This window comes from Delphinus delphis, chromosome 11, assembly GCF_949987515.2.
Source record: "Delphinus delphis chromosome 11, mDelDel1.2, whole genome shotgun sequence".
NCBI lineage: Eukaryota > Metazoa > Chordata > Mammalia > Artiodactyla > Delphinidae > Delphinus > Delphinus delphis.
In genome coordinates, this window is record NC_082693.1 from 9,849,083 (window position 1) to 9,870,149 (window position 21,067).

At 40.8% G+C, this 21,067-nt stretch overlaps 1 protein-coding gene across 5 annotated transcripts in view; it reads right to left on the reverse strand.

Annotated features, from left to right (window-relative positions):
- The window catches only part of LRP6 (LDL receptor related protein 6), a 178,427-nt gene extending 157,636 nt beyond the window's left edge, over positions 1-20,791 (reverse strand). For 2 of the 5 annotated variants that reach the window (XM_069541179.1, XM_069541178.1), the window contains exons 1-2: positions 20,735-20,791; positions 19,034-19,199 (exon numbers count right to left, since the gene is read on the reverse strand). Coding sequence is in view for 3 of the 5 variants with exons in the window: in XM_069541178.1 (XP_069397279.1) it covers positions 19,034-19,088 (55 nt within the window). In the remaining 2 variants the exon portion in view is untranslated. The other 3 variants (XM_060024306.2, XM_069541177.1, XM_060024305.2) reach the window with 2 other exon arrangements.
- Between the last annotated feature and the right edge of the window lie 276 nt (positions 20,792-21,067).

Below are 21,067 nucleotides of genomic sequence, written 5' to 3' on the forward strand. Positions count from 1 at the left end.
AGATGCAAAAGTCCTCAACAAAATACTAGCAAACAGAATCCAACAACACATTAAAAGGATCATACACCATGATCAAGTGGGATTTATCCCAGGGATGCAAGGATTCTTCAATATACGCAAATCAATCAATGTGATACACCATATTAACAAACTGACGAATAAAAATCATATGCTCATCTCAATAGATGCAGAAAAAGCTTTTGACAAAATTCAACACCCATTTATGATAAAAACTCTCCAGAAAGTGGGCATAGAGGGAACCTACCTCAACATAATAAAGGCCATATACGACAAACCTACAGCAAACATCATTCTCAATAGTGAAAAACTTAAAGCGTTTCCTCTAAGATCAGGAACAAGACAAGGATAGCCACTCTCACCACTATTATTCAACATAGTTTTGGAAGTCCTAGCCATGACAATCAGAGAAGAAAAAGAAATAAAAGGAATACAAATTGGAAAAGAAGAAGTAAAACTGTCACTGTTTGCAGATGACATGATACTATACACAGAGAATCCTAAAGATGCCACCAGAAAACTACTAGAGCTAACCAATCAATTTGGTAAAGTTGCAGGATACAAAATTAACGCACAGAAATCTCCTGCATTCCTATACACTAATGATGAAAAATCTGAAAGAGAAATTTAGGAAACACTCCCATTTACCACTGCAACAAAAAGAATAAAATACCTAGGAATAAACCTACCTAGGGAGACAAAAGACCTGTATGCAGAAAACTATAAGACACTGATGAAAGAAATTAAAGTTGATACCAACAGATGGAGAGATATACCATGTTCTTGGATTGGAAGAATCAATATTGTGAAAATGACTATACTACCCAAAGCAATCTACAGATTCAATGCAATCCCTATCAAATTACCAATGGCATTTTTTATGGAACTAGAAAAAAAAATCTTAAAATTTGTATGGAGACACAAAAGCAGAATAGCCAAAGTGGTCTTGAGGGAAAAAAACAGAACTGGAGGAATCAGACTCCCTGACTTTGGACTATACTACAAAGCTACAGTAATCAAGACAATATGGTACTGGCACAAAAACTGAAACATAGATCAATGGAACAAGATAGAAAGCCCAGAGATAAACCCACGCACCTATGGTCAACTAATTTATGACAAAGGAGGCAAGCATATACAATGGAGCAAAGACAGCCTCTTCAATAAGTGGTGCTGGGAAAACTGGACAGCTACATGTAAAAGAATGAAATTAGGATGCTCCCTTACACCATACACAAAAATAAACGCAAAATGGATTAGAGACCTAAATGTAAGTCCAGACACTATAAAACTCTTAGAGGAAAACACAGGAAGAACACTCTTTGACATAAGTCACAGCAAGATCTTTTTTGATCCACCTCCTAGAGTAATGGAAATAAAAACAAAAATAAACAAATGGGACCTAATGAAACTTAAAAGCTTTTGCACAGCAAAGGAAACCATAAACAAGACAAAAAAAAAAACCCCTCAGAATGAGAGAAAACATTTGCAAACGAATCAGCGGACAAAGGATTAATCTCCAAAATATATAAACAGCTCATGCAGCTCAATATTAGGAAACAAACAACCCAATCCAAAAATGGGCAGAAGACCTAAATAGACATTTCTCCAAAGAAGACATACAGATGGCCAAGAGGCACATGAAAAGATGCTCAACATCACTAATTATTAGAGAAATGCAAATCAAAACTACAATGAGGTATCACCTCACACCAGTTAGAATGGCCATCATCGGAAAATCTACAAACAACAAATGCTGGAGAGGGTGTGGAGAAAAGGGAACCCTCTTGCACTGTTGGTGGGAATGTGTATTGATACAGCCACTTTGGAGAACAGTATGGAGGTTCCTTAAAAAACTAAAAATAGAATTACCATATGACCCAGCAATCCCGCTACTGGGCATATATCCAGAGAAAACCATAATTCAAAAAGACACATGCTCCCCAATGTTCACTGCAGCACTATTTACAATAGTCATATCCTGGAAACAACCTAAATGCCCACTGACAGACGAATGGAGAAAGAAGATGTGGTACATATATACAATGGAATATTACTCAGCCATAAAAAGGAACGAAATCGGACCATTTGTAGAGATGTGGATGGATCTAGAGACTGTCATACAGAGTGAAGTAAGTCAGAAAGAGAAAAACAAATATCATATATTAACGCATATATGTGGATCCTAGATAAATGGTACAGATGAACCGGTTTGCAGGACAGAAACTGAAACACAGATGTAGAGAACAAACGTATGGACACTAAAGGGGGAAAGCGGCAGGAGGTGGTGGTGGTGGTATGATTAATTGGGAGACTGGGATTGACATGTATACACTGATGTGTGTAAAATGCGTAACTAATAAAAATCTGTATAAAAAAATAATTTTTAGAAAAAAGTAATGGGGACTTCCCTGGTGGTGCAGTGGTTAAGAATCTGCCTGCCAATGCAGGGGACACAGCTTTGAGCCCTGATCCGGGGAAATCCCACATGCCGCGGAGCAACTAAGCCTGTGCACCACAACCACTGAGCCTGTGCTCTAGAGCCCACAAGCCACACCTACTGAGCCCGCATGCCACAACTACTGAAGCCCACGCGCCTAGAGCTTGTGCTCCACAACAAGAGAAGCCACCGCAATGAGAAGCCTGCGCACCACAACGAAGAGTAGCCCCTGCTCGCCGCAACTAGAGAAAGCCCGCACGCAGCAACGAAGACCCAACGCAGCCAAATTAAAGAAAAAAAAAAAAAGTAATGAACTATTGGGAATTCCCTGGCAGTGCAGTGGTTAAGACTCCGCGCTTCCACTATAGGGGGCACGGATTCAATCCCCAGTCAGGAAACGTGCCACACGGCATGCCAAAAAAAAAAAGTAATGAACTATTTGTTTATGTAATTTGGGTGAATCTCAAAATAATTATGTAGAATAAAATAAGTCAGAAAAAGACTGTATATATTGCATACTCCATTTATATAAAATTTTAGAAAATTCAGATTAACCTATTGTAACAAAAAGCAGATCGGTGGTTGTCTGGAGGTGGGGAGAGAGGGTGGAAAAGAAGAGAAGGAGGGATGATAAAGGGGCATGAGGAAACTTTTGTAGGTGATGGCTATATCATACTGACTGTGATGATGGTTCCAGAAGTGCATAGATATGTCAAAACTTATTAAATTTTAAACTTTACATATGTGTAATTTCTTGAATTATCAATTATACCTTAATAAAACAGTCTGGCAGATATAGTTCTTAATACAACTATTTTTATTCTGTTTTATATCATTATTAGAATGATCTTTGAATAAGACCTAATACCAAAACTAAATATAAAACCTATCCGAAAGAGATATTTAACTCTGAGAAAGCTGAAGCTGTTAGGACTGAAGTAGTATAAATGCTTTTTTTTTTTTTACCCAAAATATGCGTTTTGGTTTTTTTTAAAGCATTTATTGCAAGCTTCTCACATCTACTTTCCTGGTATCAACAGTAATTAAAGATCTAGAGCACCACTATCCAACAGAAATTTCTATGATGATAGAAGTGTTCTCTCCACTGTGCAGTACAACAGCCACTGGCCACATGGGGCTATGGAGCACTTAAAAGATGGCTAGTATGACTAAGAAAATAAATTTTTAATTTTATTTAATCTTAATTCATTTAAATTTAAGTAGACAAGTGGTCGTATGGATAGCACAGATCTAGAGGCTGAGATGAAGAACACAGACGAGGCAGCAAAAATAAGACCAGAGTTACAATGCAATAATCTACATGATCTTCTCTCACAATTACTTACTAAAGGTCTAAGACAGTCATCCAAAGCCAAGACCAAGTGCCCCTGAAAACTAACCACTCCCTCTTTAAGAAAGTAATTAAAAAAAAATTAAGGTGCTCAAAAACAGTAAAGAAAAAAGTGATGTTTAAGCCAGTTTATGGGTTGTGTCTGCCAAATGGAGTTATGAAGTCCACTATTTTCATCAGTAAGCACAACATGAACTCTTCTAACTAAGCTTAAGTCCAACTTTCTTAGTCAAAAACAGATGGGCAGACAGCTTTTTTAAAAAGTGACTAAGAGCCCTTTCTGCTTATTCTGCGTACCTACAGCTGCTATTGGCAAATTTCCCTCACAGATTCACTTTTAGCTCGTTTCAGGCCTTCATACATCACGCTGATTTATCAGTCCCCATAGTGTTCACTGCACTATCTTATACTGAGCCCCTCATAGTATGCGCCAATTATAAAAATCAGAAGGTCAATATTAGTTAAGGGTACAATGTTAAGTGCTGCACAAGGCTAAGAAATAGCCCAGAGCATTTACAATTTAAAATCCAAGAGTGATGATAATCTGATACTTATTGGGCACCCTTCTTTATGGCACTTTCCTGGAAAACTACACCACATCTGTATATGGCATTAAGTACCAGCTAAATGTCTTTTATGGCTTTCAAGTCAAACATTAACATTTCTACTAAATATGTGGTCTACAAAATCCAAAGAACTTTTCTGGTCATTTAAGGCCTCACAAGCCTTAAGAGTACAAAAAAAAGGGGGGGGGTGTGAACAAGTTAATTTAAGTTAGCAGTAGTGGTTATAATTGAGGATTTCTAAAGGACTATACATAAACCTATACACACTATTAAAAAGAAATCCCAGGGCTTCCCTGGTGGCGCAGTGGTTGAGAGTCCGCCTGCCGATGCAGGGGACACGGGTTCGTGCCCCGGTCCGGGAAGATCCCACATGCCGTGGAGCTGCTGGGCCCATGAGCCATGGCCGCTGAGCCTGCGCGTCAGGAGCCTGTGCTCCGCAATGGGAGAGGCCACAGCAGTGAGAGGCCCACGAACCACAAAAAAAAAAAAAAAGAAAAGAAATCCCAGATTTCATCCTGTCCAACTACCCTTCTGATACTTCAATACTTTCTACAATATTGTCACCAATATCTACTTAGCAATATATTAAATGGGACATCTGAAAGGTATAATTTGATTTGTAATACTGTTTTAATCTACTAAAGAAATACACTGGATCCACACACACTTGCCCCTAGTTGTAGCGTATGTGCCATGCACTCAGTATCTTCCACTCCAAAGCACTTACCTTCAGACTTCCTAATACCCAGATAACCCAAATAACCACCATCATATCTCTTTAGTGAACCTTCACAGGTGCTTAGAAATCCTTATTTTCCTTTATTAACTTCCTACCAATCTTTCCCTAGTGCCTTTCTGAACTTTTTCTGCTTTCCTGAAGACAAATTCCATGCTTTGAATCCTTCATCCCAGATCATCTCACAAAGTAATCTCAGTGAAGCAGGAAGCAAGGTAAATGTCATACATCCCCAACATCTTAATTTAAACTTCTCAAAAATCTCTTTATATCCCACCCATCCTCCTCTATTTTGTCCTCAGTCTCAAATGACAAGTTGCCCTGCCTCCTTTCTTAGTCTATACCTATGTTTGCTAAGTGGGAGGGAAGATCTGAAACTAAAAGGCAGATGAAGCATGATCAGAGGAATAATAGTATAGTATGCAGAACATTCTACATAGGTGGGGATATGGTCAACATTTTTGAATGCTGCAGAGAAGAATAAGGACTGAGAAAAGGCCAGTTGGATTTGGTTATAAAGACTTGGAGAAAGCAGTTTCAGTTGTGTGATAGGTGGGAAGTTAGACTAAAGGAGTTAATAACTAATGGGTGGTTATATGAAGTGCATACCAATACTGTAAGGTTTTGTGATTAATATAATTATTCTCTTGGTGGCAGCAAGGTTAGCTTTATTAAAACAAAGCTTTTTGAGAGCAGAGACCTGGCAGGAGCCATTGGAGATTCAAGAAACAGGATAGTGAGATGGCCAACAAGAAGTTATATGTGTAGAACTGAAGCTTAGGCTGGAGATGATGACTTGAAAATTACCTGAATAGAGTTGCTGGTTAACCAGGTGAACTTGGATAATCTTCTCTTCTACACTCTCTTGCTTAGGGAACAACACAGAGTGTAGATGAGAAAATTATCTAAGTTGGCCGTCTCTTCCCGCCATAAAATTAAATTCATCACCTTTCCCCCAAAGAAAACTCTCAAGAGTCAATGGTACCACAATTTTCCTAATCCTACTGGTGTGCCATGGAGCCATCCTTGACACCCACCTTTTTCCCGCCGTCTGCCAATCACTCACTGTCTTGTTGATTCTCCTTTAGCATGTCCTTAAATCTGCCTCTTCTTTTCCATTTTTTAGAACCACTATCCTACTCTAGACCTTCATAACCTCAGGTCTAAACTACCTCAATAGTAAATGATCTCAACACTCTCCCTTCCCTTTTCTACTTCTAATACTTCTACTTTATCCAACTCAAAAAGGTTTCTGATTTCCTGTGCCTAAAATTAAAAAGCCTCAATACCTCAGGCCTCCACCAGGTGCTTTCTACCTATGACTCTAACTTACCTTTTATAGTCTCTGCATCATACAAACTAGTTTTTAACACATCAACTGTGAGCACATCATACTCCACCACCACAGTGTATTCATTTTCCTGCACGCTCCATATTTCTCTAACCTTATCCAGCAAGCAAATCCTTCAAGGCCAGATTCAAACCTTATCTATTCCAAGAATCTTTCCAACTGCCTCAGCTTTTCTTCTTTGCACCCTTACAGTCTTCACCACCTATTTGGTATTAGCATTTTTTTAGGTATATTTCCTTCTTCAACTAGGACCTCTGCCACTTGGGAACAGGAGCCATACCTTTCAAATAATTTCGGGGAAATCCCTAACAGTTCACTGTAGACGGTCACATAGAAAACATTTACTAATATTTAAAAGGAATTTTTTAGAACCTGATCTAAAAGCATACTTGTCATAAACCCTAAAGGATTTTACATTAAGTACTGGCCAAATGCACACAAATGCCCAACTTACACACTGACTTGGCCTGACCAGATTAGTCAGGCTTCTCTGCCCTGAACTCCGGCTAGCCCTAACCTTAAGCAAGCCAATCCAGAACATCCTCTCTCAAGGACTCATCTGAAGTACCAGCTGACCATACACACAAAAACCTCCTGTTAAAACTGCCCTGGTCATGTCATCTGCTAACCTCTACCCACTTGTCCCACTTTCCCACAAATATCCTGCTGGCACTATTCATTTCTACATATAAGAGTAAAGTCCTTTTGGGTTTGATTCTGAGATACCTGCATACCTTGTGGTCATTCTCCTTACTGCAAAAGTCTTTGTGAATAAAGACTCGCCTTACCAAGCAGGAATTTATTTGTATTTGACATCTGTATAGTGAGTGACATGACTTGGATGGGTATTGACCTCACCTATGGACCCATGCCATCGCCACCTCAATAATGACACTTTGTGAGTCATTTAAACTCCTCTCCTGCTCAGAGACTCAAGGATCTTTCCTTGAGTTCAACTCTTTAACCAGTGCTGCAGACATTTTGTCTGTTGCAACATGGCAAGAAGTTACCTTGATATTTTCCAGCAAAGAATTTTTTTCTTTGACTCTCTGAGTAGACAATCACACCCTAACTCTTGAGGGGGAATATTCCCAGCTCTTCTGTGAGGCCTCTTCTAACTTCCCTAACTCCTATAATGGAGATTACACAAGGGAATTTCCTTGGCTCTTCACAAGGGAATAGCCCTTCCCAGCTCCTTTAAATTCTTATGTCTTCATCATCAAAAAATCTACAAACAATAAATGCTGGAGACGGTGTGGAGAAAAGGGAACCCTCTTGCACTGTTGGTGGGAACGTAAATTGATACAGCCACTATGGAGAACAGTATGGAGGGTCCTTAAAAAACTAAAAATAGAACTACCATACGACCCAGCAATCCCACTACTGGGCATATACCCTGAGAAAACCATAATTCAAAAAGAGTCATGTACCACTATGTTCATTGCAGTTTACAATAGCCAGGGCATGGAAGCAACCTAAGTGTCCATTGACAGATGAATGGATAAAGAAGATGTGGCACATATATACCATGGAATATTACTCAGTCATAAAAAGAAACAAAATTGAGTTATTTGTAGTGAGGTGGATGGACCTAGAGTCTGTCATACAGAGTGAAGTAAGTCAGAAAGAGAAAAACAAATACCGTATGCTAACATATATATATGGAATCTAAGAAAAAAAAAGGGTAATGAAGAACCTAGGGGCAAGATGGGAATAAAGACACTGACCTACTAGAGAATGGACTTGAGGACACGGGGAGGGGGAAGGGTAAGCTGGGACAAAGTGAGAGAGTGGCACGAACATATATACACTACCAAACGTAAAATAGGTAGCTAGTGGGAAGCAACCGCATAGCACAGGGAGATCAGCTGGGTGCTTTTGACCACCTAGAGGGGTGGGATAGGGAGGGTGGGAGGGAGACGCAAGAGGGAGGGAATATGAGGATATATGTATAGCTGATATTATACTCTAATAAAGATGTAAAAAAAAAAGAAAAAAAAATTCTTATGCCTTAATTATCTAATCCAACCGGTAACTGTCACTCTATTGAGCGCCCTCCGTCTTCTCCCACTGACCACACGCTTCACCATTACAGCCCTAATTCAGTCCAGTATCTTAAAAAATGGCAAAATTTTACTAAAGACAATTTAGAACTTCAATGTCCTCCTTGGGAAACGGGATCTCCCTAAAACCTCTCCTTTCCCATCACCATCTCTCTTCCTTGCTCCATTTTACCAACCTCAACCTTCCCTTAAATCCTTTATCTATCTTCCTTTAATACCCCAATCTCCTCCACCCCTCTATCCACCCTGTCAGACCTTTCCCTTCTTACTCAAACCCCTCAATTCCCTGTAGTCACTAGCACATTTTCCCCCCCCAGGGATTCATGAGGGGCTCAGGGACCTAAAGTTAAAAATACAAATTGGGGGCTTCCCTGGTGGCGCAGTGGTTGAGAGTCCGCCTGCCAATGCAGGGGACGCGGGTTCGTGCCCTGGTCCGGGAAGATCCCACATGCCGCGGAGCGGCTGGGCCCGTGAGCCATGGCCGCTGAGCCTGTGCGTCCGGAGCCTGTGCTCCGCAAAGGGAGAGGCCACAGCAGTGAGAGGCCCGCGTACCGCAAAAAAAAAAAAAAAAAAAAAAAAACAAACAAAAAAACTGATTGTGGTGATGGTGGCACAACTCTGTGAATAGACTAAAAACTACTGAACTGTACACGTGACATGGGTGAATTGTATGGTGTGTGAATATCTCAATAAAGCTGTTAAAATAACAACAAAAAGTGCTCACATAAAAAGTATTTCTAAGATTTCCAGAAGTTAAGGAAATTAAAATTCTTAGAAACTAACCCAAATGTTTTAAAATTCCAAGTTAACATACATTTAGGCAAATCTTTGGTATATGAGACCAGTTTAATATTGTTGGTTTAATAAAAACACCTATGTCTTCTGAGTTATGGGCATTAAGTATAACACAAGAATAGGTTTTTATTCTACTTGAATATGTTCTTCCTAAATTTTTACAGGTTTATTGACAGAATAAACTAGCATTATATCTACATTTGTACTTAGTCAAGTTGAATCATTATTCTGACAAATTGTACTTCAAAAGTAATTATATCTTGTAATAAGCCAACTTGTAGTTTCCAAAATCTTTTAGTAACTTAAAACCTTAGACTTATGCTAAGTTAGTCCATGGATATTCATTAAATACCTAGGTCATTTCTAAGTAAGACAGAACACTGAAGCATAAGCATTTCAAGTTTATACAAGTTTTTGCCTCTTATTTTCATGGTACCAAGAAGCCACACATATTTGAGTCTATCAATGAACATATTCATTTTTGTCACATTGAAAAGTTGTACTATCTGGAAGTGCATGGCTATAAGTTGTAAGATGTATATTCATAAACTCTGCCAGTCTACTACAAAACGTTGGTGTATGACAGACAGTTCACAACTATCCACCTCATAGTTTTCTCTGTAAAATAGTAGTTACTGTAATTATAAGTTATAACCTTGTATGTAAATGAGACTCTAATAGAAATAATGACAGAAAAGAACAACTCTATATGCAGAATGTGTTTTTAAGGAAAAAAAAAAAAGGTCCTAAAGTAAAATGACTAAGTGCTCCAGAATGAGAAAGAGGAACAGGCAGAACAAAACCTGAATGGACAGAGAAAGTTATAACAAGTTGATGATAAAAAGAATTTTATTTGTCACGGTCAAAGCCAGCTAAGACTTGACAGGTTTATTTGTAAGATTTTCAGAAAGTGCTTCAGTATCAAACATTATACTTATAAAATTAAAATTTGGTTTTCTACTAAAATGACAAAATTTTCTTGGGTTCTGATCCGCTGTTAATAAAGAGGTTATAAAAGGTTTTTCTTTGCTTTCTGAGTAATCAATCTCCTCAGAAGCCAAAAATTCGGTGTCTTTTCGGAATTTCCTGCACTTGGTGTTAATTTTATCGTGTGTTATCATTTTAAAAAGTCGTCTCACTTTTGAAAGAGCTAAAGTTCTTTCCTATGTTCACTTTTAAAAAAATATTTTTTCGACACTGGTTAAATAGGTTGCCAGGTGTTTTTTCTCACTGATCCATGATCCCATTTAATCGAATGTTCAAACCTCCTGACAACTTTTGACATTCTGCCTTTTCAAATTCAAATACTAAATGATGTCTTTTGCACCTACAACTGTCTTTAAAATTTCCCAAAGGGCCCCTGGAAGTTCACAAAGGATTAATTCTTTCACCCTGTAAGAAGAGAGATACTAAAAATAATTGGCTTATTTGATCAACGCTATGATTTGCATGGGAAGCACTGCCCAATCAGAAGAGAGGCTTACCCTCCCTAGATTAAATCAGTATGGGTAAAATGTTAATATGATTATTTCAAAAACTGGATGAAGTTCCTAGAAATTTATCACCAGCCTCAGTGTTCACAATGTGTTTCCATTTCCTGAGTCCCAGTGGTGCTTTGTCTGATATTAGACAACAGTACAGAGTCATCAATTACAATTTTGATTTTTCTCTTTTATGATTTTTTTTAATGTTACCTTGGTCACAATTTCATTTCTCTAATTTGAATACAGTATATTATTGGTAGGCCAGTGAGTGGTTCTCCACCAGTGATTCACTTAACTTACTTATGGAATTTTATTTTACAGATGTTTAGGACTTATTCCAGACTTAACTAAAAATTTTTACTTGATAATCTTGATATATTCTTGATATGCTCTAACTATACGCTTCATGACACATTATATCTCAGGATTACACTATATCTTTAAGTCTTTTTCTGTACAACAGTTATATTCATTTATACTCATAAATCAGATGTAATAACTACTCTTTTTAAAAATAAGGTTAATCATTATGCTTATAGATATCTTGCCTAAAACTTTTCTGGACTGATTTTATTTTGGTTTGCATGCCATAAAAACAATCAAACTTATTCATCAACTGCATTATTATTATTTTTTTTTTAGATTTTTAAATTTTATTTATTTATTTTTGGCTGCGTTGGGTCTTCGCTGCTGTGCACGAGCTTTCTCTAGTTGCGGCAAGCGGGGTCTGCTCTTCGTTGTGGTTCGCGGGCTTCTCATCACGGTGGCTTTCCTTGTTGCAGAGCACGGGTTCTAGGCGCATGGGCTTCAGTAGTTGTGGCTCACAGGCTCAGTGGTTGTGGCTCACAGGCTCTAGAGCGCAGGCTCAGCAGTCGTGGCACACGGGCTTTGTTGCCCCATGGCATGTGGGATCTTCCCGGTACAGGGCTCGAACCCGTGTCCCCTGCATTGGCAGGCAGATTCTTAACCACTGTGCCACCAGGGAAGCCCAACTGCATTATTTTTTATAACAAACTCTCATCAGATCTTTCACTTTTGAAACTACCCGTATAAGTCATCACCACCATTTTAAGTCTTTCGTCATCTACAGAGTGTTTTTTGTTTTACCTCGATGCTTCCCTGAAAGTGCCTGCAAGTGAGCTACAGGCCAAGTGCTTGTCTTCAACAAAAAAAGGATTGTTGAAAGAGGACTATACCGGTAACTCCTGGGCACAAGCTTCTGATGGCATCACTTAAATAACTTTGAGACTATACCAGTGGACTGAGTCAGGATTCCCAAAAAACTAGTGAAGCGGATGGATTCATGAGACTGTTAACCCAAGATCTAGCAGAACAAGAATTAATCACACAGGACTGAATAAACTGATGAAGGATGATTATGGGTTTTAAAATACTGCTGATGCTTTAATGTCCTATTTTCTGGATATAAGGAATTCGTTTCTCTTTTCTCTTAAGCTATCTATAATTCATTGACAATTTCAGCAGGCTATGCTTTTGTAAACAGAAATAAAAACATTTATCTTTTTCTTCCTAATTCATCCATAATTCAAAAACAAAACTCTTATTTAAATGAGTATTCTTATTTTCATGGCAACATAGTTATTTGTATAGGTTCAATAAAAGTCTGTCCTCCCGGTTGGAAACATTATAATGCAACCAAGGCTTTGACTGGATGTCATATTTGAAAGTCATGTTCACTTAATCTAATACCACCAGTTACTTTTAAGGAGCTGTGATTGATTTTATGGAACAATGCTTACAGTTCCCTTGGGAAAACTAGACTGGTACCTGGCTTACAGTTCCCAGACTTACAGGTAAAGTAAGCAAGGTCAATTCCAGGCAGGCCCAGGAACCCTAGGATATTTGGGGGACCTTAGGAATTTATCCAAATCTACAGGTACTGCAAGTGAAACCCAATGGTGAGTACTTGACTTGGCTTCCTGGCCTCAAGAGGTTTCTAAAAGTTCAATCCAAGATTCCTTATAAAAAGTCCCACTGAAGCAGACCTAAAATGCCTACACCTACATAAATAATCAGACCAATCTAATGAGACCAACTTCACAATGACTTTAGCCTACTTTGTTGTGGACTGAATGTCTGTGTCCCCCATAATTCATACGTTGAAACCCTACACTCCCCCTCATGTGAATGTATTAGGAGGTGGGGTCTTTGGGAGGTAATTAGGATTAGATGAGGTCATAAGGGTAGAGTCCTCATGAATAGGATCAGTACCCTTATAAAAGTCCAGAGAGAGCTTGCTTCCTCTCTCTTCTCTCTGCCCTGTGAGGATACAAAGAGAGGTCAGCAGTCTGCAAACTGGCAGAGGGTCCTCAACAGAATCTGACCATACTGGCACCCTGCTGTTGGGTCACCAGCCTCCAGAACTGCGAGAAATAAATTTCTGTTGTTTATAAGCCATCTAGTCTATAATATTTTTGTTGTAGCAGCCTGAGCTGACTAAAACATATCCCTAAGACTGACAAATTTTCTTTTAAACAACAGCAGGACTGACCAAGTGCTCACAACTACCCTTGCTTATCCACTGACTTGGCTTGACCAAACTTTAGTCGGGCTTTTCTCCTTTCCCACAAGCCCCTAAAGTATGGCTTGCCCTAAATTTAAGCAAGCAGATGCTCTTAGGCTCCCTTAACAGCTCATTCCAAGCCATCAACTGACTGCAGTAAATAAAAAAAACTCCAGTTAAACTATCTTGATCATGCAATCTGCTCACCCTCACCCACTCGGCCCTGCCAGCCCTGCTCACCCTTCTCCATAAAAGAAGAGTCTTTTTGTGTTTTATTTTGAGATGCCTGCAGATCCTACAGAAGAGCATTCTCCCTTTTGCAATAATCCTTTTGAGTAAAGTCTCTCCTTACCTAAATCTGGACTAGTTTTTATTTTATAGTAATATGACAAACCACCTACGTGCAAACTCCAAAATTACAATGTTATTTATTTTCCCTTATCCAAAGTGATTGGTATCATTTTCAAAACCATATTAAGGTCCAGATGAAATCAGATGCATACAGAAAGCACCGCATGTAAAATTACTGTCCAGAGCACAAGCAATCTGGCCTTAGGTCAGTCATGCGTCTTTCTCGTGTCAATTAATAATTTACATTTTCACTTTTTTTTTTTTTTTTGCCTAAAAATATGATTTCACTTCACATCCCCAAGTTCCTGGCCCTTCCAAGCAAGGTATCACAGAAACAAAAATTAGCAAGTTACATTATAGCTAATAGGATCACAGCATTGAAGTACCTGTAATGTTCACCATATTGAGCCCAGGTACATTTTAGTATTTTCCAGTCTCACATCTGCATGACTTTTTTGTGAGGACAGTCACTGCCACAAATAACACAAACAGCTTGAGAAACAAAAGCATGTGCTAATAATATCAAATAACAGTTTTCCTTGTATTTATGATGAATTATATTTTAAATGAATAATCTCAAAGGCAAATATCCTATGCTTTAGGTTGCCTAGTCCATGTATCTGACTGAATTTCAAAGTTATTCACATGGAGCAGAGTTCTATTCATTAAGAGGAGGTCCTTTTACAGAAGATATGTAAAAGACTCTCATACAAAGACTGAAATATACAATGCAGGCACTCGGTATAGCATTTACCCATCCTACAGGGAGAAGCCCATCAACTGATTTTAATTATTATAAACAAATACAATAAAATTCTCAATTAGACAATATTTTGATAAAATTATTTTGCCCATAAGTATGGGCAACTTTTAAATAAGTAAATAAGTATTATAATCAATCGAACTATTTATTCTCTAGCTTATTTATAATAATCACCTACCAGTGTTCAAGTTGCAATCCTTTAGAAGGTAAAATAAATTTAGTAGATAGTGGCCATCTTGTTTATATAAAACAAAATAGAAAATATCAAAAGTAAAAGTATTTCATGGAGTTTGTTCCAGTTGCAAAAGAATCAAGTTCAAAAACCACTGGTTTAAAACTACTGTCTAAAACAATGCCCAGAATATATATGTTTTACTCGTCTTTCCTGTGCATTAACATTTCTTTTAAATTAGCGATCTTGACAATAGTGACCATTTACTCAAAGTCCACACAGACTGTGCACTGTGCTATCCCTTTGCAAACACTTCATCAGTTCTCACAGAAATCTTGCAAGGTATAATACCCGTCTAATAGTAGAAGAAATAGTAGAAGAAACTAAAGCTAAGTAACTTGTCCAAGGCTATATAAAGTGGTGGAAGACGAACCTGATTTGTCAACAAAGCCCATACCTTTCTGCTACAGTGCCCCTCTTTATCATCTTCTCTGAATATCAACTTGCAATAAAATGTCCATGATGAAAATGAATTTTCTCAGAGTATTTACCCATGGCCTAAGCAGAACTATAACCTGTATTACTTGTTTTTCCAATATATTCAATTTATAAATTCACATAAAATATTTTCCATTTATATACTCCTTCACAGAATCTTCTTTGATATTCAAAAAAGACAAACCTTTCTGATAGTCAAAGCGTATATAACTTATACAGAAAAGCATTTCAGTTCAGCAAATGGAAAAACCTCCAATTAAAGAAAAGAAAAATTCTCTGAAAAACTTAACCATGGGAAATCACTGTTAGGCCTGATGATAACAAGGAGCTGAAACCCTGAAGTTTCATAACCAGTCAAATTATTTCCTAGTCAGATGAGCAAATCTAAAGCCAAGTAAGTAAGAAGGGATTAAAGTATCAGATTCAACTATATGAAATTATCATCAAATATCAATTCACATGACTCAACCTAACGCTTAAAGGGTTACCTGGTCCAGGTTCTCTCTACGTGTGTTGCTTGGAACAAAGGTTCAGCACAATGTTAAAAGGATTTACAGAAAAATTCATTGTCTACTTTGGGAAACAGTGGATTAAACAAAGTTAAAACTGGTCTCTACCTCAAAACCTCTCAAAGCCCTTAGTGTGTTAATATGAAGTGAGAACCTCCAAAAGGAAGATTCATTATCCTAACGAAGGTGTACAGAGATTAGGTAACTTATCCAAGGTCACACAGCTAGCAAATGACAAACTTAGAATAAGAATCGAATTCTCCTGATTCCCACACCAAAATTCATTCTATCTTCCCAAGACTTCGTTACACCTGATACTAAACAATTTCCCAAGGACCACTCCTATAAAAATGTAAGATGGGAAACACTAGTGGCTTGTGCTGACAGTATTTACCAACACCCACCAAAACAAATAACAACAAAAGGTAAGTAACAAAACATTCTTATAAAACAACAAAGCCTTCTCAAAATAAGCTAGACATAGTATTTACGGATTATACACACTATGGTATTCCAAAACTTATATTCTTATAAAAAATATTTCCTCTAAGAAATCAGAGCTATAATCTTTTCTAACCAGCACCTGGTTGGAAGTAAGGATGGCAACCTAGGTCGTGAGGTCCATGAGAGCAGGGCCCGTGGCGATTTTGCTCACCAATATACCATCAGAGCCTGATATATAGTAGGTATACCATACTTAAATGCTGAAAGAATGGACAATAAATCCCCGCTCTAACATTAATTAGCTGTAGGATCTTGATCATGCTATCTCTCTGAATCTGCGTTTCCCCACTTGCAAATGAAATGGTTAGACCAGAAGGATCAAGATCTCTTCTATCTTTAAGAATCTGTGAATCTCATACGAATTAAATCTCAAATCCCCAGCATTTGAGGATACGTCCACAATCAAAAATTATAACAAAAAATAACATTTGCAAATCACCTGATATTCAGTACTTCATTTAATATACCCAACAAATTTGCAAATTAGCTTGGTATTACTACCCACATTTTACAAGTAAAGAAACTGGGGCCCAGTGAAACTCACTGACTAGACTAGAATCATAAAGTTATTAAGTAGTGAAGCACGGACTTTAAACCCAAGATTTTGGTGTCGAAATTCCCAAATCTTTCCATTACACCTTGTCCTCTGATGATAGGGACAGGGATGCAGCCCAGATAACGACAGCATTTTTCCCTGCCTTTCAGCTACTGATTTAACAGGGCCAGAGGACAAAAGGTCTCCCAAACTCTCCCATCATCCCATCTTCCCAAAGTTAAAAGTTCCAACTCTTCTGTGAAGAAAAATTATCTTAATGCAACAAATTAATCACATTTCTCCCTGGAGTCCAAGGTTATCTAATATTGCCATTTTAACAGAAGATGACATTATCACGGAATGAAAAGAATCTAAATTATGAATAAAAATCTTTCACACTGAAAGACAGTTTTAGTTCAAATATATACTCACAGTTAAGTACACTGAATTCAAAGACCACCTCATACTACATTTAAAATTAAAGCTTCACTTTTGGAAACTTTGCTTGCTAGTGGAAATGAGGCAATTTAAACTATTAACTCTTTTAGGTCTTCTTACACAATATCATACTTCACAATATTAATTCAAGTACAACTTCTCTTAATTCCAATAATGAATAGGCTCAAACGTGGTGTTAAACAAGTGGCATTTACATCATAACCTTCCCTTCCAAGAAACACAATTGGGCAACCAGAAACATCCCGGTTTATGGATTTCAACTTCTCAAAGACTTTAACCCATCAGCTGACTCTCCTATTTGTTAACTTTATTAATCTCCTGTCTTAAAATATATACATATTTTATGGCAAATATAATTGTTTTGCACAGCTACAGCAAAATCCCCTTTCGACAGGGAATATACTATAACAAAGTAAACATATACTTATTAAACCTCTCAAGTACATAACACTGCATTAAATTCTCTGCCATGAAAATGAAATGGGCACTAGCTTTCTGAAGTTTACACGTGGAAATAGTTTAGGATATGCTTACAGTGAGTCGTAATTAAGTAAAAGATACAACAGGCAGACGTAATAATCCTGAAGCGTAACTAAAGAAAAAAAATTCCTCCTCCAAAACAATGCCAATCACTCTCATCTAAAATAAATATATACTCAAAAATGGCATATCTGGCTCATTTATAGCACAAGACTATTAGTTTCTATCGTGTTCTGGAAACCTCAGTAAGTTTGCACACTTAACAAAAGTTTAGCCTGTTAAATTAATAGCTAAAAATCTCCTTAGACCCAAGAGGTGACGTACCTGAAAAAAAACTGACCGTGAACACAAGCGAGAGTTTTAACAAAACCAAAGCTACAAGTCATCGCATCAATCGGCACTTAAATTCCTCTGCTGGTAAATGCCCCATAGCATCAGAGTCATCACCACTTCCCCACTGGTAAGTTTGAGAAGAGCTGTTGAAATCTTGCGGGCCAGTGAAAAACCTCAGTGAACTGTCACAAAATAAAAGTCACAGCGTATGTGACAGCTTTGCAGGCCAATTCAAAAATAAAAACAAAAACCCACAGGACCATCGAATTTACGCGATTCTCGGGGCAAATTATCTAGAATACCCTATGTTATTTACCAAAGTGCCAAGCAGTCCCCAGGAGAGCGCAGCAGATGATAACTTAGGTCCCAGGACAGGCTCCTCTCCACCAAGGATGACTCTCCTACTTGGTGCCAACTGTGCACTTGCATGCTCCGAAAATAGGGGCAAGTCCTGAATGCCAGGAGTTGCAAGGGCAACGTTTCTATTTTATTATGGCCTGAAGCCCGGGCGATTCCCAAGGCTGAACCTCTCGACCTTTAACCTCGGAGTCACTTTCCAACTGTGCTCTCACCCACGATCATTATATCCCCAACGGAAACCAGTTATTAGTTGCAACAAGGCCTGGAAAAATAGTAAGGGAGCTCTCAAAGTTCCCAGGACCGACATGGAAAAGGCGGGGGCTTCGAGGGTGAAAGCCCAACGTGGAAGCATCTTGGGCTCCACCGTTCCGAAAGCCAAAATCCAGACAAAGCCCCTCGTCCCCGGTGACTCCAGGCAGAAAGAGACACACCGACCCTCAGTCACTCGGACAGAATGGGGCTCCGGGGGGTCGGGGTGTCACCCGGTCAGGGAGGCCGGACGGAGGCTCCGCTCGGCCCTGACGAGGTGGGCAAAGCGAGGCGGGGGCTGCAGCGTGGCCGGGCGGAGCACGCAGCCCCTTCTCCCGGGCCCCTCTCTCCCTCCTTCCCCACGACCAGGCCTCTCCCGGCTCCTCTTTCCCTGCTTCGCCTCCCTCCCTCCCCTCCCCCCCCGACACCGCAGAACGAGGCCCCCTCCCCCCCAAAGCCCACCAACTTCCCCATTCCCCCGCTTCTCCCCACCTCTCAGGAGCACGCAGAAACTGCAGGCCAGGAGGCTCCTCAGGACGGCCCCCATCTTCCCTTCTCGCGTTCGCTTCTCTCACCGGCGAGGGGCGGCCCGAAGAGGGGGAGGCGAGGAGCCGGGGTGGCCGCCGCAGCGGCAGGTCTGCACGCTCATGCTTCCCAGCTTTCCCGAGAGAGAAGAAAGAAAGGGGCCCGTCAAGGCTCCGCGCGCGCCGCCGCCGCCGCTGCCGCCCTCTCTATCGCGCCGCTCCGCCCGGGGCTCGCGCAACGCCAGCGTCTGCTTCCATGCCGCCGCCTCCTCCCCCGGCGCCCCGCTTCCCCCACGCAGCTCCTCATTCAGCCTCTTCCTCTCACGCAGCGGCGCAGGGATATACCTCCCGCCGCCTGCACGAGTCGCCGCCGAGGTCTCCCTGCGCGCAGGCGAGCCCCCTCCCTCGGCGCCGCCTCCCGGGCACTCCAGAAAAGGAGAGGGGGCCGTGCGCACGGCCTCGGCTGGGAGACCCCAGGAGACCTGCGGGGCGAGCAGAGGCGGGCGAGAGGGGAAAGGCCGCCCGGCGGCGCATTCCAATGGGATTCTTTCCCGGGCCGGCCCCTTCGGCCCTCCCCGCGGAGGGCGTGAAGCGACGTCGAACAATATCGGAGACGGCGTGGTCGGGACTACTTTCTGCGGCTCGGCCCGGCCGCCGCCTGCGCGGGTCTTTGTGCGGCCGCTGCCGGCCGAGCCAGGTGGGGCTCCCGGGCCTTGCCGGCCGCCACCTGGGCCGGGGCGGCGGGGGGCGGCGGGGGGCGGCGGGGGGCGGCGGGGGGCGGCGGGGGGCGGCGGGGGGCGGCGGGGGGCGGCGGGGGGCGGCGGGCCGGGGCCGGCGAAGCCGCAGGTCCACGCTCGGGGAGCCTCGCGGGTCCCAACGCGGGTGATGAGCTTAGTCCCAAGGTTGGAAATTGGTTTAAGCATCTATTTTTTTTAAGGCAAATAAAAATTAATGCTGCGTCCACCGACTTTCAACGTAGATATGGTTTGAACACCAGAAGGATGTTCAAACGCCAACACAAAACGGAGATTTTTTAATTTTTTCTCCTGGTTTCCCAGAACTACAGATTGCCCCCTCAATTAAGTCCAACAAGGACTAAAGATTTCTAAACTGGCAGATAAAATTCCAAGATAAATGCGTCAGCACCTAAGACAGAGCAAAGGGACAATCGGTCAGAACTGTCTTCGGGATTTTACAAACGCGTTTAATGATGAATGTTGGGCATGTTTTGACTATCCGTCTTCAGCTTGAGGAAAGGATTCATCAGAATCTCAGACTCTGATTTTGTTCAGCCTCTGCTGGCTGCTCTCCGTGCACTGGGCATTCAGGAGTAACAACCCACACGCCCCTGGAATCACATGGCAGCTTCAGTGCGGGGTGAAGCGGGAGGTGGGGAGGGAGGAGGGCAAGCCACCAAGAGTTACCGTAAAGGAGCCATTAGGTGCAATCTGCCCAGCTGTCACATGCCCTTACCTGGGGTCAGATGGGTGCGGAGCTGGAGCTACTCCCGCATTGGTACTGGTATCTTAGTAATATTGGAGTTCACCAAGTGCTGAGCACACATGATCAGATTTGACACTCACAGCTACCCTGGGGTAAGGCAGGTTGTGTCACTTAGTATCCTTAGTGCAGAGAGGAAAATGAGAAGCTGAGGAGTTCAATGACTTACCCAAGGCCACCCAGGTAGAGCATAGCAGGTCGGAAACCAACCCAGGTCTTCCGACTGCAGAGGCTCTGCTCCTTCCGAGAAATGCACACGGAACCAAGGCGATAGGTGTCTGTAAGCAGAAGGGCAGAAAGAGCTAAATCACTTTCTCCTAAACTCACCTGTGAAAGTCTGACCATCACTGATTTAAATTACCTTCTTCCAAGAAACATGTCAGGACTCTGCAAGTTTTGTATTCTGTCCTCCTCAAAACAGGTAACTGAGAACCAGGTTTTCAGCAGTAGCCTAGAGAATATTACCTCGAAGCTGTGAGGCTGTGGAGACAACACGATGTAA